This window comes from Miniopterus schreibersii (genome assembly GCF_964146895.1).
Source record: "Miniopterus schreibersii genome assembly, chromosome: 4".
Taxonomy (NCBI): domain Eukaryota; kingdom Metazoa; phylum Chordata; class Mammalia; order Chiroptera; family Miniopteridae; genus Miniopterus; species Miniopterus schreibersii.
The window spans coordinates 72,715,598-72,731,631 of record NC_138105.1 but is presented as its reverse complement, the minus strand read 5'-3'; the positions used below and the strand labels follow the sequence as shown (position 1 = coordinate 72,731,631).

At 48.2% G+C, this 16,034-nt stretch overlaps 1 protein-coding gene across 8 annotated transcripts in view; it reads left to right on the top strand.

Annotated features, from left to right (window-relative positions):
* The window catches only part of EPS15L1 (epidermal growth factor receptor pathway substrate 15 like 1), a 94,359-nt gene extending 93,417 nt beyond the window's left edge, over window positions 1-942 (top strand). For 4 of the 8 annotated variants that reach the window (XR_013998798.1, XR_013998799.1, XM_081137275.1 and 1 more), the window contains one exon: window positions 290-928. Coding sequence is in view for 6 of the 8 variants with exons in the window: in XM_081137275.1 (XP_080993401.1) it covers window positions 290-436 (147 nt within the window). In the remaining 2 variants the exon portion in view is untranslated. Of the gene's footprint in view, window positions 1-289 lie in introns of all 8 variants that reach the window. The other 4 variants (XM_081137274.1, XM_081137277.1, XM_081137278.1 and 1 more) reach the window with 2 other exon arrangements.
* The last annotated feature ends 15,092 nt before the right edge of the window (window positions 943-16,034 follow it).

Here is a 16,034-nt window from a genome sequence, read left to right as displayed (position 1 = left end):
CTCTGTGCATGTGACCACCCCTTCCAGACTGGGTGTCAGGGCTGGGGCGTGCATGTCCCCTCCCCACCCCCAACCAAGAGTCAAGCTTTTGGCTTTTTCTAGTTTTTCACCACCACCATCCCCCTGTATCCCAGCATTGCGTGCAGTTCCCTGCTCCCTGCCCACCTTTGACAGGCCTTTTCTGGGTCTCCTTCCCTGTCCCCATGCCCCATGCCCCCTGCCCCCCGCTCCCCAGCCGGTGGCTGCAGCTTCTAGGCCATATAACCCAACCTTCGTTTTTCCTTTGCAGTTTGGCAATGAGGAGCAGCAACTGGCATGGGCCAAGCGAGAAAGTGAGAAGGCGGAGCAGGAGAGGCTGGCAAGGCTGCGGCGGCAGGAGCAGGAGGACCTGGAGCTGGCCATCGCGCTTAGCAAGGCTGACATGCCCGCCGCCTAGGCGAGGGCGACCAAGCACGTTCGCAGGGGCAGGAGTGCCATGGGGGCGGGTCTTCAAAAGGAAAAAAACCCGAAGTCTGTATATACACACACACTCTCAGCAGTCCCCGTTTCATGTTGTGACGTGTCACAGCCACTGTAGGTCAAGGACTTGCTGGTCAGAAGGCCTCAGGCTCTGGGTGCCTCGTCCCAGGTGAGGAAATGTGGCTCACCCTGCAGAAAGGCCTGGAAAGGCACAGGCTACCGTCACCACCTCTCCACTGTGACATCCCTGTCTAGTGACAGTGCTCTGCCTGGAACGAGCAGAGGGAGTGTGCAGCGTCTCCAGGCCTTCCATACTCTGCTCATAGCTGCTTTGAGTACCAGCGCCAGGGCACATCCACCCTGTCGCCTCTGAGACCTAAGACAGACACCTGGCAATGTATGCATTCGTTGTATAAAAATTAAGTTTGAATGATTAATATAAAATATTTTAATACAAAACATAAGAATCTCTTCTTCCCTTTTATTTAAACATTGTTTTCCTTGCATTAGTGTTCACGCATGATGTCACAGAGGCAGACCAGCCCCACGGTGATGTGGAGAGCTGGGTTGAGTGTTTCTGTTCACATCCTGTTTGAGTAGATTGTAGAGCCACAAAAAAAGCCAATGTTTGAAGTTTTCATCGGTCGCCCTGTCCCCCAAGGAGTCAATCCTTTGTCACCTCACAGCTCTTTGAAGAGATTCCTGCATAGTTTACTGATCTGCATGAGGGGCAAGGCCACAGGACAGTCTTCACACTGTGAGCTTGGAATCTGGAGACTGGGAGAGCTTTCCACTAGAACACAATTGAATCCCCCTAGAACATTCCAGAAGCTTTGACATAACTGTTTGGATGACCTCAGGACATGCTGAGGACATTGCAGACTTGGTCCTGTTTTACTTTTCACTGTCCCCAGGCAGACAAGACATCCTAGGCCAACTTCTCTCAGGTAAAGAAGATAAAGATTTGAATCTGAGTGGCCTGAACACAGCCTTGGAACAGCCTTTATCCAGAGAAACCTTCAACCCCAAAACTGCAAGAAGGGGGCGAGATGCCAACGCCAGGAATAGACCCAGAATATTACAGAATCGGCCTTCGCTGGAAATCCTGCGGCACACACAGCCCCAGCCCCATCTGAGTTAGATCCTGGAAGCCCTTTTGAAAAGTTTCTCCTTGGTGTGTTGTGCGTGTGTGGGTTCCAGTCTCTGCTTTGTCCCCTTCCTTCTCCAGCTAGGACAGGGCTATTGACTACACCCAACTCCCTGCATGGTAGCTCTCAGCTGCCTGATTCCAGTGCTTTATCCCAGCCAGGAAATCATTCTGAGGGTCAGTCAGCCCTCCACGGCCGAGGAGCCTGTATCCATGAATTCAGCCAACAGTGGGTAGAATATACTGGGGGGGATGTTACGCTGTTGCTGACATGCACTGTCACTACACCTGTGCGTCTGTACTGAACATGGACAGGCCTTTCGGTCATTATTCTCTAAGCAATAATGTGACAGCCATTTACATGCCACCTGCATCGTGTTAGGTATTACAAGTAGTCTAGAGCCGACTTCAAGCATACGGGAATATGTACATAGATTACATGTGAACACTACACCATTTTATATAAGGAACTTGGGCATCCAGGGCTTTTGGTATCTGTGGAGGTCCTAGAATTAATCCCCTGTAGATAACAAGGGACAACTATTTATTTATTTGCTTGGCTTTGCACTTTAATTTTACTTTTCAGAACCAATTTTTCCATTTCCAGAAAAATCCCAAAGATACTACAGAGTTCCCAAAAGGCCCTCACAGTTTCCCCTAATTTTAACTTCTTATGTTTGTATGGTACATTTGTTATAGCTAAGGAACCAATATTGAGACGTTATTATAACTAAAGTCCATACATTATTCAGATTTCCTCAGTTTTTCCTAAGTGTCCTTTTTCTGTCCCAGTATCCCATGTTACATTTAGTCATCCTGTCTCCTTAGGTACCTCTGGGCTGACACAGTTTCTGGGACTTTCTTGCTTTTGATGACCTTGACAGTGCTGAGGAGAAGTGACCAGTGCAGTGACTCTGGTCTAGGGCCTGGTGCAAGGCTTATGGGCTTCCTAATCCTCTCTGGAAGAGTAAGCAGCTTCCAGAATGTGGCTGGAGGTGATTCCTAAGGCTTCCGCCTCCCGTGCAGGAACCACCAGAATAAATCTGTAAGCTCTGTCCCACCTGTCCCTACCATTGTGGCCCTTTAGGGATGGCACCATATCACCTCTCTCCAAGGTGTTTATAGCTCTGTACTTAAACATGAGGCCAACACTATTTGATGAAAACCTCACAGTTTTCAGAGCCATTCAACTTCTATCATTTTGTTCTAACCTCAGAGCAACTTCATAGGTTAGGATGGGGTGTTAGCCCATTTTCCTGATGGGAAAACCAAGGCCCAGTCTGCAGTTATTTGCCCAGAGCCTCAAAGCCAGCCAGTGGTGGTGGCTCAGCATTTGCCTGGTCTTAGAAAAGCTTTGTTTCTTTGTAGCCCGCTGCTTCTTGACATACCCATTGTACCCAGAAAGAGGCTCTTTATGTCTTAGAAATGGAAGACCATACATTGAACTGAAGACCATGCAATGAATTGAAATAGTTCTTACCCAGGGGAATGGGATGGGCTTCAACGTTTGTGTATTTTCCTTGTTTGTTTTTGTCCATGACTTTTTCATCTGATTCTTAGAGGTTCCCAGTCTGCCCCCCACCAAAAAGGGTTATGAGCCAGTTTTAAATCTTGTGTCCTTCCCCAGCCACACATACACATAGACACGCCTGTACACACATCTGCTGTGTACACAATCAGCTTCAGATGCACCAGTCCATCCTCACTCCCACAGGCTCTATTCTGCCTCTTCCTTGGCAGAGAACACTCACACCCTTTCCTGAAAAACAGAGTATCTAGTTTGAAAAAAAATGTATTATGAAAACCTCCAAACATAATAGTAGCAAGAAGAGCAGCGCAATAAATCCCCACACCCATCTCCCAGCATCAACTGTCATTTTGATTTTGCCACTTTACACTTCATCGGTCCCTTTCTTCCTTTCCTCCTTTTGGCAGATGTACCTTAAAACAATTTGGTCGTGATGTCATTTTACCCATCCACGTTCAAGTACGTGTTGTTAAGAAATGTGGCACCTTCCCCCATAACCACCGTGCCGTGATCACACCTAACAAAATGAAAAGTAACACCCTCTTTCTGTCAGTGACATCTTCAGATGAGCGGCAACTTTTGATTTTGTAATATTGACTTACTGCCCTAATGGTTGGAAGCCTTTGTCCCCTTAGGAGGTGACATCCCTGGCTGCCACCTGTGGCAGCTGACTCCCCACCCACGAAAGGTCCAGTGATCCAGCTTCAGCTGCAGTTGGGCCAGAACCCAAGGGCTCAGGATACCTGGTCTTAACATCATTTTGGAAAAAGAATGACTGATTATCTATGACTTGCTCCAAGTAAACGAAATCACATCTTCAAAGTCAATTTCATAAAGTACACTCAAGTCCTGGAACAGTTGTGGAAAGCTATTTTTAAAACAGGAAGTGTCTGAGAAACAAAGAACCTGCCTCTTGAAATAATGGAGTAAATATTTCTGCTCCCTTATCAGATCTGGTTCCTTTGAAACATGGTCTTTTTTTTTTCTTTCCAAAATTTCCCCTAGTCCAAGTTACCAGGAGCTGTACAATTTGTATCATGAGCTGTTGTTGGAAAAATATAAAGGGAAATGGAAATGTGATCCTTATCACAAGCATATTCCAAAGAAATTACGTGATGTGGGCTTGCATGGTTCGAGTTGTGTTTATGTTTAGTGGATCTTTAAATATCTCTTTGATTTGCTTTCTGGTGGCTGTGCTGTGTGCGCACTCTGACTCATGACCTTGAGCGCACTACCTAAACTCTCAGGGCCTCAGTTTACTCATTTGACCAAGGAGGTTGGACCTGACCACCAGTGAAGCTCTTAAAGTCCTTAAGATTATTATTCAAGTTTCTAGAAAGGCTTATATTTTAGGATTTCAGGTAACATGAAAGAAAATGGAATAGATGTCATCCGTGCTAGCCTCATCTTTAACATATTTTGTCCACATATAAACACTATTATATTATAATCATCAAACTTGCTAAGAGACTGCAACTTAAGTATTCCAACTACTAAAAAGAAATGACAAATATGTAACATGATAGAGATGCTAATTATCGCTACAGTGGAAATCCTGTATACATACAATATATAAATGTATCAAATTGACATGTACACCTTAAATTTAAGCAATGTTATGTGTCAAATATATTTTATTAATAAAATATTTTGTTCACTCTTGATAACCATTTGGTAGCTAAGGGAGAAATGCTAGTTTAAATAAATATAGTAATAGAATAGAATATATCAATGATATAATATAAATTATATCAATATCAATAATATATAATACATCAATATAATTATATATTTATATAAACTTTAAAAACTTGTATATTAGTTTAATAAATGAACAAATCTGTGACTTTCCAATGGTTTTCCTACATTAACCTTCAACTAAAGCCAGAGAGTCCTCTCTGAGGACCAGAAGCAGAAGGACTTCAGAGATAGTGGTCTGCAATGAATATTGTTTCTTTGTACTAAAGACAAAGGGCAGAGTTTCCACTCCAAGAGCCAAAAAAAGATCCAACACAAGATGTAGCCATTGTTGAACCATAAACACACTTTTTAAAGGAAATGGGGATCTTGGTTCTAAGAGAACACTGTGGTGGACCAGAACCCCGATTCCTCTCTGGTTCTAGATCCTGGGTTTAGAGACTAAGGGCTTTCCTCCCCCGAGGGTGACCGGAGAAGTCCCGGAGTTATGAAGAGGCTATGGGTGTGCTGGAAAGGGCAGGCCCTGGAGTCAGATAGGCTGGGTGTAAACCCAGCTCCCTCCTTGGTATCGGTGACTTTGGGGAGCTCATTCCATCTCTTGGAGTCATTCTTCCTCACCCGTACAATGGAAATAATAACATCTATTTCTTAGGACTGTTGTGTGGATCCACAGCAGAGTTCCTGGCATATTCTAAACAATTAAGTCAGGTACTGAGAACAGTGGTAGTTTTTTAAAATTACTAATTGTGGTTTAAAATAACATAAAATTTAAGATCTTAATCATTTTAAATGTGCAGTTCAGTTGTGTTAAGAATATTCATATTGTTGTGCAATAGCTCTCTAGAATTTTTTGTCTTACAAAACTGAAACTCTGTACCCAACAACTCCCCATTTCCCCCTCCTCCAGCCAGTAGTAGTGGTTTTTGTTATTACTGACTCAGATGGTTATTATTATCAACGTGATGGCTGCTGTGATAGTGAGTGCTTCGTGCTTTGACAGCAAGGCTGATATTCTGGTTCTACTGCCCGGGAATGGGCTGAGAGGTGGCTCTGACTATATCAGATAAGTAACTGCATTAGCCCATATGGGAATCTCATCCTGAAGAAAGCTGGCGTGGGTACAGGGGGGGCTGGAGGCCATGCCCTGACACTAACTTTCTGTGCGATCGTGTGAAGGTCTTGGGAGAGAAGGGGGCTCCATGGACCAAGTCTATGATTGGTCACCATTTGGATAATGGCAGTCGTGTCCCAAACCAAGCTGTTACCTTTAATTCAGAGGTTTGGCCAGGGGACTTTCCACTTGAGAGGGACAGATGCCGTTGCCCTCCTGTGGCACTGCTGGACTGTATCATGAGCTTGTCACCGATTCCACAGTGGTTATTTTTATAGCTGACAGTGAGACTTACTGGAAATGGCTTGGCATTCATGCATAGAAACCGCCTGTATTTAAACTTGAGAAGTTGGAGTGTGAGCCATAGGATATGGTTTGCTCTTCAGGCCTTGACCCAGACATTCCCACAGAATAGATCCCTTCCAGCTAGGAAACATTCCAGGGACCCTCCGCCTCCCTGAGCACCTGTTCTCTTAGGACATCTGCTTGAGGCCACAGGGTCATCCCACTCTCTCTCTTGTGTCATGGTCCTCTCACTCTCATGGCACACCCCAGCCAGTCCAGTCATCACCCTGTCTGGCCTCCTAGGGGAGGCGAACAGGAGGAGAAAATCCTCTCATTTTTCCATTTTTTGTTCTACTTTCTTGAGTTGTATGAACTTCCCAGCTCCATTCTCCTTCCCCCTCCCCCTCTCCCTCCCCTCCCCCTCTCCCTCCCCCTCCCCCTCCCCTCTCCCTCTCCCTCCCCCTCTCCCTCTCCCTCTCCCTCCCCCTCCCCCTCCCCCTCCCCCTCCCCCTCTCCCTCTCCCTCTCCCTCTCCCTCTCCCTCTCTCACATAAGAAAATTTACCATCTTAACCATTTCTAAGTGCACAGCTCAGTGGCATTAAGGACATTCACACTGTTGTGCAGCCGTCACCACCATCCATCTCCAGAATTCCCTTCATCCTGCAAAACTGAAACTCTGTCCCCATTAAACACTGATTCTTCATTCCCCCCTTCTCCCAGCCCCTGGCCCCCACCGTCCTACTTCTGTCTGTGAATCTTACTACTCTGGGGCTTCATATAAGTGGAGTCACATAGTATTTGTCCTTTTGTGTCTGACTTATTTCACTGAGCATAATGTCCTCAAGGCTCATCCATCTTACAGCAGGTGTCAGAATGTCCTTCCTTTCTAAGGCTGAGTAATATTCCATCATGTGTGTTTATATACATTGTTCACACTGTATATACATTGTGTGTATGTATGTTCCGTGCTTTGCTATTCGTGTCTCTCCTGGTGAGTTTTATTGTACAATCACATTCACAAGAAGAACTTCATTTAAAAAAGTCAAGTTGTCCAATTGAAGCGCCAATTTCCAGTTGCTTCTTTTTAAAAAATCATTTTGTTTTTTGAGGTGAAACTCACATAACATAAAATGAACGATTTAAAGTGTACAGAATTCAACAATAAAGATAAATTTAAAAATAAGTAAAGTGTACAGAACATTCCCATTAACCCAAAAGGAGACTGCATCCCCATGAGCAATCACTCTGCAGTCTCCTCTCCAAGCCTGGCAGCCACTAACCTGCTTTCTGTCACCATGGATGTGCCTGTTCTGGACATTTCACATAGATGGAATCATGCATCATGTGTCCTTTGCACCTGTCTCCTGTCACTCAGTATCATGTTTTCGGATCCATCCACGTTGTAGCCTGTATTAGAGCTTTGCTCCTTTTCATGGCTGAGTAATATTCCTTGTGTGGATGGACCACATTGTGTTTTTTTCTTCATTCTTTGATGGACACTTGGGTTCTCTCTGCTCTTTGGCTGTTACAAGTAGTGCAACAAACTCAAATTATTTCTTAACCGAACAAACCAATGACAATAATAAAGCAATTGTGGAAACTTTTCCTCCAGGCACAACTCTTTCAGGGTCCCTCCCACTTAAAAAGGCATCCAAGAGATGCCCGTTTACACTTGAGAAAGGTCCAGTACAAGGTTAGGTCCTGCAGTGACACTCTCCCTGAGCAGAAGTCAGCTCAGGGGCAGACAGTTGCTGGTGACACTGGTATTGTCACGCCAATCTCCCCGCCCCCAGTCCCGCCTCCCAGTGACCAGCAGGATTAAGTAGAGTGAGTGGGCTTACTCCTTTAGAGTTCCACCATCTCTCTCTCATAACGGCCACTATTCGCTCATTGAGCGCCCACTGTATGCCAGGCCTAGTGCAGAGTGTCCGTCAGACACTGCCCCATCATGAGGGCGGCTATGAGCCCTTTCTGCGGAGGAGGAGGTGGGGGCTGAGACCCCAGGGTGATCATGGTGAACTCAGGAGTTCAGTGCAGACCTGCCAGTGCCCCCAGACCCTGCCTCGTCACCAGGGCTGCTCCACTGTCACCAAGAGCCCAGATCCTGGCCCGCAGGGCAATCGGCAGGTGGAGTCCTGCAGTGAGCCCCACAGACACAGGCAGGGGGTTGGTGGGAACCGACGGTGTTTGATGAAACAGCCACCTACTTCTGAGATGAGAAACCCTTCCTTCTACAAACCTCCCTATGACTCAAAACGAACTGATGAGCCCTCACGAGCTGGCCTAAGTCACCCGGGCATGTTGAGGAAATGAGACATCAGGATGTGTTTGAGGTTTGGGGTTCAACGGAAACACTGGGAATGTGGAGAATTCTGCTTGGAGAGGCAGGATTGGCGCCTCTGGACAGGTTTGAAAGCCCAGGGGAGGGATGGGCCTGGAGGGATTCCTGATTCCTGCTTTTCCTTCTTGCTCTGGAACATCACAGAACCCCAAGATCACAGACAAGGGGTTTGGCCCGGGAGTGTGTCTTTCAGTTTTGGGACAGTCCCCTGAAGGCCAACTTGGGGTCAAGGTTGAAATCACGGGTGACTGAGGTGGAGGGCAATCAGGATGTACCCAAGGTAGAGCGGCAGCCTCTACAATTGCGTCTGATGTTTGGTGGCGCAGAACTATTTCCTGAATGACTGTGACAGTTTAGAGCTGAGTGTCTCAAAGTGTGGCCCACAGGCGCTTGAACCAGTGTCCCTGGGTCACTGCCCACATGTCAACTTTTGGGTCCTGCTCAAGGCCACCCAGATGGGATCCCACTTAAACTAGAGGAAAGAGGGAGACAGCAGAGGCCAAGCACCCCCGGTGTGGAAGCACGACTCTGGTTTTCTTTTTTTAACTGAGGTGACATTGGTTTATAACATGATATAACTTTCAGGTGCACGGCGTTATAATTTGCTATCTGTACACATTATAGCGTACTCACCCTCAAAAGTCTAGTTTTCATCTGTCTCCAGATGTGTGACCCCCTTTCCCCTGCTATCCCCCCCTGCCCACCTTCCCATTCGTAGCCACCAGCCTGTTGGATCTATGAGTTTGTTTTTGTTCTATTTTGTTTCTTTCTTTCTTGTTGGTTTTATATTCCACACATAAGGGAAATCATGATTTTTGTCCCTTCCCTTCTGGCGTATTTCACTGAGCATAATACCTTCTAGGTTCATCCATGCTGCTGCAAATGGCAAGGTTTCATCTTTTGTACGGCAGAGTAATATTTCTACATATATGGACATAGTGGGGCCCGCAATAGAGGGTGAAAGGATGTTCGACATCACTAATTATCGTGGAAATGCAAGAAACGCAAATAACAGAAAGCACAATGGGATATCACTCACCTCTGTCAGAACGGCTGTTGCCAAAAAGACAAGAGATACGTGTTAGTGAGGATGCGGGGAAAGGAGCCCGCGTGCGGCCTGGTGGGAATGCAGACTGGCGCAGCGCCACGGAAAACAGTGTGGCGATGCCTCAGAAACTAAGACTAGAGCTATCGCATGGCCGGCAGTTCCACTGGGGGTATTCATCCAAAAAATCCAAAACACTAATTTGAAGAGACAACTGCACCTCCGTGTTCACTGCAGCGTTATTTACAACGGCCAGGACATGGAAGCGGCCGAGGTGTCCATGGACGGGTGAATGGGAAGGATGTGTTTACTTTTCTGACCCGCCAGGGGAAGCTCTGGCCAGAGGTGAGCACCAGACTGGGTCGACCTGGGCCACTGGACTCCAAGTCCCATCTACGCTGCACACTGCACACTACACACCACCCAGCATCAGTGGATAAAACTGGACCTAAGGAGTCCAGGTCCTGTCTACACTGCACACTCTATTCAATATCCTCTTGGCCTCTTTTGGAGTCAGTAAGAAATCCTGTCACCCAAGAAGCCCTGCATTTTGGATTTGGTTCCTTATGAGAACCAGGGAGCAAAGTTCATAGACCCTTCTCAACCAGGTGCTCAAGTCATGCAGTAGCCCTCGCAGCTGGCTGCTCAGGCCGAGCGTTCAGGGCTACCACATACCTATCCCAACCCTGGTGAGGTCGGGTAGCATGGCGGAGAGCAGGGAGTCTGCTTGGGGAGTCATGGCAGACTTCCTGTAGGAGGCGACACAAACTAGGCCTGGAAGGGTGGACTATGGTTTGCCCCGTGGACACATGGAAAGGGCTTTTTGGCACTAGGAACAGCCTGTGCAAAGATACGGGGTTGGAGTAGAGTCAGGGTGAGTTGGGGTGGCGGGGTGGGACTCAGAGATTAAGATGGGGGGTGAGAGGGGTGAAGGAGTAGAGACTCAGAGGAGGGGCACTGCTGGCCGTAAAAGGCCAGAATGCTGGATGAAGGAGTTCTAGCATGGTATAAGTGAGCAAGGGAGGAGTGTATCTGGATAGCTGGCACAGGCTCTCAGAAACAGACCCCCAGTGAGGTCCCCACTGCCAGCCTCAGCTGTGGGAGGGGCTCTCGGGGACCCCAGCAGCTGACTATCTCCCTTTCTGGAGGCTACAACCTCATAGGAACCATAGGAAGTGTCCGGGGACATCGGAGACCTCACAGGCACCCCAAATCTACAGATGAGTCCTGGGTGTACCCAGACCCCCACCCTCCTACACTACCCTTGTCCAAAGCCAGATCTGCTACCCGCCCCACCCTGTGCTCCAGCGCTCAGGCCCCCGTCGGCATCTCTCACTGCCAGGATTTGCTGGTCAAGCCTTGGAGCAGGCCCTCCTGCACTATTGCTATTTCATTTCCACGGTTTCTTCATTTGCCAAATTTCTCTGTGTTTTGGATCTCTAATTCCATTCCATGTGGTCAGGAGAACACACTTTGTATTATTTCAATCCTTTTCAATTGATGGAGGTTGGTTTTGTGGCCCAGCCTGGGAACTGTTCCCTGCGCACTTGAGAAGAATGTGTCTTCTGCTGTTGTTTGGAGGTCAGTTAAATGTAGTTGATTTATAGATTTCCCATATTTAAAAAGAGGAAAAGAAAAAGAAAGAAAGAAAGAAAGAAAGAAGGAAGGAAGGAAGGAAGGAAGGAAGGAAGGAAGGAAGGAAGGAAGGAAGGAAGGAAGGAAGGAAGGAAGGAAGGGAGGAAGGGGCCGGGAGAAGAGTGGAGAAAGGCTTGTGGATAGAATATTCTGTTCACATTGTTCTAGGTTAAAACGGAATCTATTCCTGACAAGCAGTGTTTCCTTGGCAGCAGCTCGGCCAGCGTGCCCAGGTCATGTGGGACCAGCACTGTGGCTCAGGAGGGCTGAGGGTCCTGGAGGCCAGGCTGCCTGTCCCCCTGAGTGGCCTCTGGAATGAGGGCAGATGGCGTCAGCCTGTGCGAGGACCTGGATTTCTGAGCCTTGGCCCAGCTCAGGCCCTGCCTGGTGGAGGGACTCCGGGTCTGGTGGCAGGCATCTGTGTCCCCTCTTAGGGAGGCTGTCCTGGGATGCCTGCGGCCTGGTGGGGCAGGGTGCTCACTGCACACACAGCATCTTGCAGGCTGAGCAGGCGGGTGGGTGTGCCGGGTGTGAGTGGCACCTCTACCGCAGGCCTGTCCAGCTCCTGGCGATGCTCTGCCTCTCTGCACAGCCCCGGCTGCTGCAAAATCCAGGTTTCTGAGCAGCCTCAAAGCAGGGTCACTGGCGGTGCTCTTCTTCCCTCCTGCTGTTGCTCTCATTCATGAAGGAGGAAACTGAGGCCCAGAGGATGGCTGGCTGGAGCCGACACAGCAGTGAGCTGGTAAAGAACTGAGAACCGAACACGCTGGGATGGTGGCAGGGACTGGGTCTGGGCCAGCAGCTCCTGGGTGAGCTGCTCAGAAAAGAAAACACTTCTGAGCTTCTGAGCAGCAGGGAATGATGCATTAAAGAGAAAACTAGGGATCCAGCAGTTCTGCTTCTGGGTAGAGTCCCAAAAGGACTGAGAACAGGGGCTCGAAGAGATACCTGCACACCCATGTTCATAGCAGCATTAGTCACAATAGCCAAAAGATAGAGGCAACCGGAGTGTGCACTGAAGAATGAATGAATAAATGACATGCGGTACATCCATACAATGAAATATTACTCAGCCTTGAAAAGGAAGGAAATTCTAACACATGCTGCAGCATGGATGAAACTAAGGACATAATGCTCATTGAAATAAACCAGGCACAAAAGGACAAATACTGTGTTACTGTGTGACCTCACTAATATGAGGTCCCTGGGGGAGTCAGATTCATAGAAACAGAAAGTAGAATAAGTGCCAGGGGCTGGGGAGTTAGTGTTTAATGGGGACAGAGATTCGGTTTTATAAGATAAAAAAAAGTCTTGGAGATGGATGCTGGTGACAGCTGCACAGCAATGTGAATGTTCTTAATACCACTGAGCTGTACACTTAAAAATGGTTGAAATGGTTAATTTTATATTGTGTGTGTTTTACAACAATAAAAAAAGAAAGAAAACAAAGGATGGAAGGGAAGAGAAGAGGGTGATGGGGGAGCTAGAGGCTGGAGACAGCGCTCAGGCCGGGGGCAGTGTCCTGGGGCCTTGAGACTGGCCTCTTCCCTCGGCCTCCCTCATGAAGTGGGAGAAACCTGGCCTTCCAGGCTGCACAGTCTTCAAAGTGGGAGTCTTAGCACCAATGTTTGGTTCTGGGAAACACTTCAGGGCCTCAGTTTCTTCTTCTGCAAGGATAAGAAGATGACGCCTGAGGGGCTTTCCCCAGGACATGGCCTCCAGAGGGAACATGTGATGAGGGTCAGCAAGGGGCCACTTGCCCACAGGCTCAGAGCAGGAAACAGAGGGGCTGGGAACTGAGACTCCAGGGCCGCTTCTTCCACCCCGTGCCTGGCAAGGGCAACTGGGACCCTGACCCTTTGTCTAACAGCCTCCAACTCTCACTTGAGGATCTGGTTTCTGGCTTCGAGGCTGCAGAGATGCCCCCAGTACAACTTGGGTTGGCTGCTACCAGTGGATACGGGAAGAATGCAGGGAACCACATTCCAGGCCCAGGGAACAGCAAGTGGAAAGGCCCTGAGGCACGACTGAAGGTTTGGTGGGCAGCAAGGAGACCAGTGTGGCTGAGTGAGAACAGAAGAGTGAAAGGTGAGGCACTGCAATGACGTTTTGAGATTTATGTAGAATGATGGGAACACCATCTGATTTTACTGGGGAGGCAAACTGTCCCCAGTATAGGATCCATGTAGAGGAGCCATTGGATCCAATGCTCTTGCTGTTTTCAGATGGGGAAACAGGCCTGGAGAGACCCAGTGACTGCCCTTTGCTGAGGTATCTCAGTGGGAAATACTTTCATTTCAGGCAGATTCAGGTTCAAAGCTCAGCTCCATTATGTGGACCATGAACTTGCCCCCTTCCCACATGCCCCCATTTTCCTACCTATAAAATTAGCACAGGCACCTGGAACACACTCAGTCCAGAGTCAGACTCAGAAATTGCACTCCCGGCCTTCTACCTATGGAGGCTCCCAAGCCTTTTTAAAAAATTGTGGTAAGATATACATAACATAAAATTTACCATTTTACCATTTTTAAGTATTCAATTCAGTTATATTAATTTCATTCATACTGTTGTGCAACCATCCCCACTATCTATTTCCAAAGCTTTTTGTCACCTCCAACAGAAACTCTGTCCCCATGAAACACTAACTGCCCCTCCCCTCCCCCATCGCCTCGCACCCACCGTTCCATTTGTGCCTCTGTGGATTGGCCCGACTGGACATTTCATACAGATGGAATATACAACACATGGCCTTCTGCCTCTGGTTCCCGTCACTCAGCATGGTGTTTTCAGGTTCATCCACACTGTAGCACGTCAGTGCTTCGCTCCTTCTTATGGCTAAGTAGTGTTTTGTTTACCTGCTCATCTGTTGATGGGCACTTGGGCTGCTTCCACCTTTTGGCTGTTGTGAACATGATGTCCAAGCATCTGGTTGAGCCCCTGTTTTCAGCTCTTTGAGGTCTACGCCAGGGAGGGGAATGGCTGGGTCACATGGGAACTCTCTGTTTAGCTTTCTGGGCAACGGCCAGCCCAGGCCCCCTTTTGCTTCCTATTGCAGCCGAGCAAGGCTCCCCCAAACACCTCTGTTACCTGACCCCGTTCCTTCCGGTCCAGCATTTGATTGGAAAATGAGCTTTCTAGGGTGTTCAGACAGAGGCCTCAAGGGGACTCACTGGGGCTTCCAGGAACCGCCAGAGCATGTGTGTGGAGGAAAATTGGGCCAGCTTGATGTGGTTCAGTGTGTAGACATTTCTAGGTGTGGGTAGGAGCTGTGACATCAGGACTGGGCTGACCTGGGTTTAAGCCCCTGTTCCACCACCTGTACCAGCACCGGGACTGGGGCAGCCTTCCCCTCCCTGGCCCCCACTTTCTGCCTCTGGAAAATGGGTGGCTATCCTCCCACTCCCCCAGCTTGTTGGGAGGGTTTAAAGTGAGAATTTGTAGAAAGTGCCTAGGATGAAAGCACCTGCTCCAGCCCTGAAGCTCAATTCAAGTTCGCACCAGATTAGTCATTTAGCAAACACTTGTTCACTGGCTCTGGGGGAAGCTGAGGCTAAGTCGCTTCTGAGTCACTTCTGCTTCCCTGGGACTCCCCTTGGGGCCGAGGCATTGGGATCATGAATGAATGGGAGGGAGGAAAGGAAAGGGATATAGAGAGATGGAGAGAGAGAAGGAGAGAGAGAGAGAAAGAGAGAGAGAGAGAAAGGGAGAGAAGAGGGCAGGGGAAGAGGGGGAGACAGCCAGATGGGAGGGGAAAGAAGGGGAGAGGAGAGATAGAAACAAACAGAAAGAACGGAAAGAGAGGAGCAATTGAGAAATGAAAAAAGAGTGAGGCCCAGCCAGGTGTGGCTCAGTGGTTGAGCATTGACCTAGGATCCAGGAGATCCTGGTTCGATTCCCAGTCAGGGCACATGCCCGGGTTGCGGGCTCCCTCCCCAGTGGGGGGCATGCAGGAGGCGGCCAATCAATGACTCTCTCATCACTGATGTTTCTCTCTCTCTCTCCCTCTTCCTTCCTCTCTCTGAGATCAATAAAGATATATTTTTTTAAAAAATCATCCAGGGTTAGGAACCACTGTTTACAAAAAAAAAAAAAAAAAAGAGAGTGAGAAGAGGAGAAAGGAAGGTTGAAAGATTATCTGTCTATCTGTCTATCTATCTATCTATCTATCTATCTATCTATCTATCTATCTATCTATCTATCATCTATCTATCATCTATCTATACAAAGAGACAGAGATACAGAGACAGATGGTGGGGGGCAAGGAGACTTAAAATGCAAGTGCATTGCCCTCATCAGGGGAGGCCCGCGGTGCTGGCCACACCCCAGTGCGCATTCTGTCATTGTATCCTGGCTTACAGCCACCTCACCTTCAGGCAAGAAAGAGGCCCACACAGCAGACCTGAGGGCTCCGTGGGAAGAATGGTTTTACCCAAGCGCCGGTCATCGCTGCCGGAATTCTGGCCCCTCCCTCTCCAGGGAACACTTGGTGATGTCTGGAGACATTTTGGTTGTTCCGATCGGAACTAGGGCAGGGGGAGCTACTGTATCCAGTAGGTGAAGACCAGAGCTGCTGCTCAACACCCTAGAATGCACAGAACAGCCTCCACCCCATAGAATGACCTGGCCCCAGATGCCAGCAGTGCCAAGGGTGGAAACGCTGTTAATTATTTGGAAAAAATCTGATTTAAGTATGTAGAATAAATTCCTGATGGATTTGATGGTATAAACCAGGGAGATTCCCCAGCGTCTGTTAGTCACCTCCTCTCTCCCTTTCACTCAGC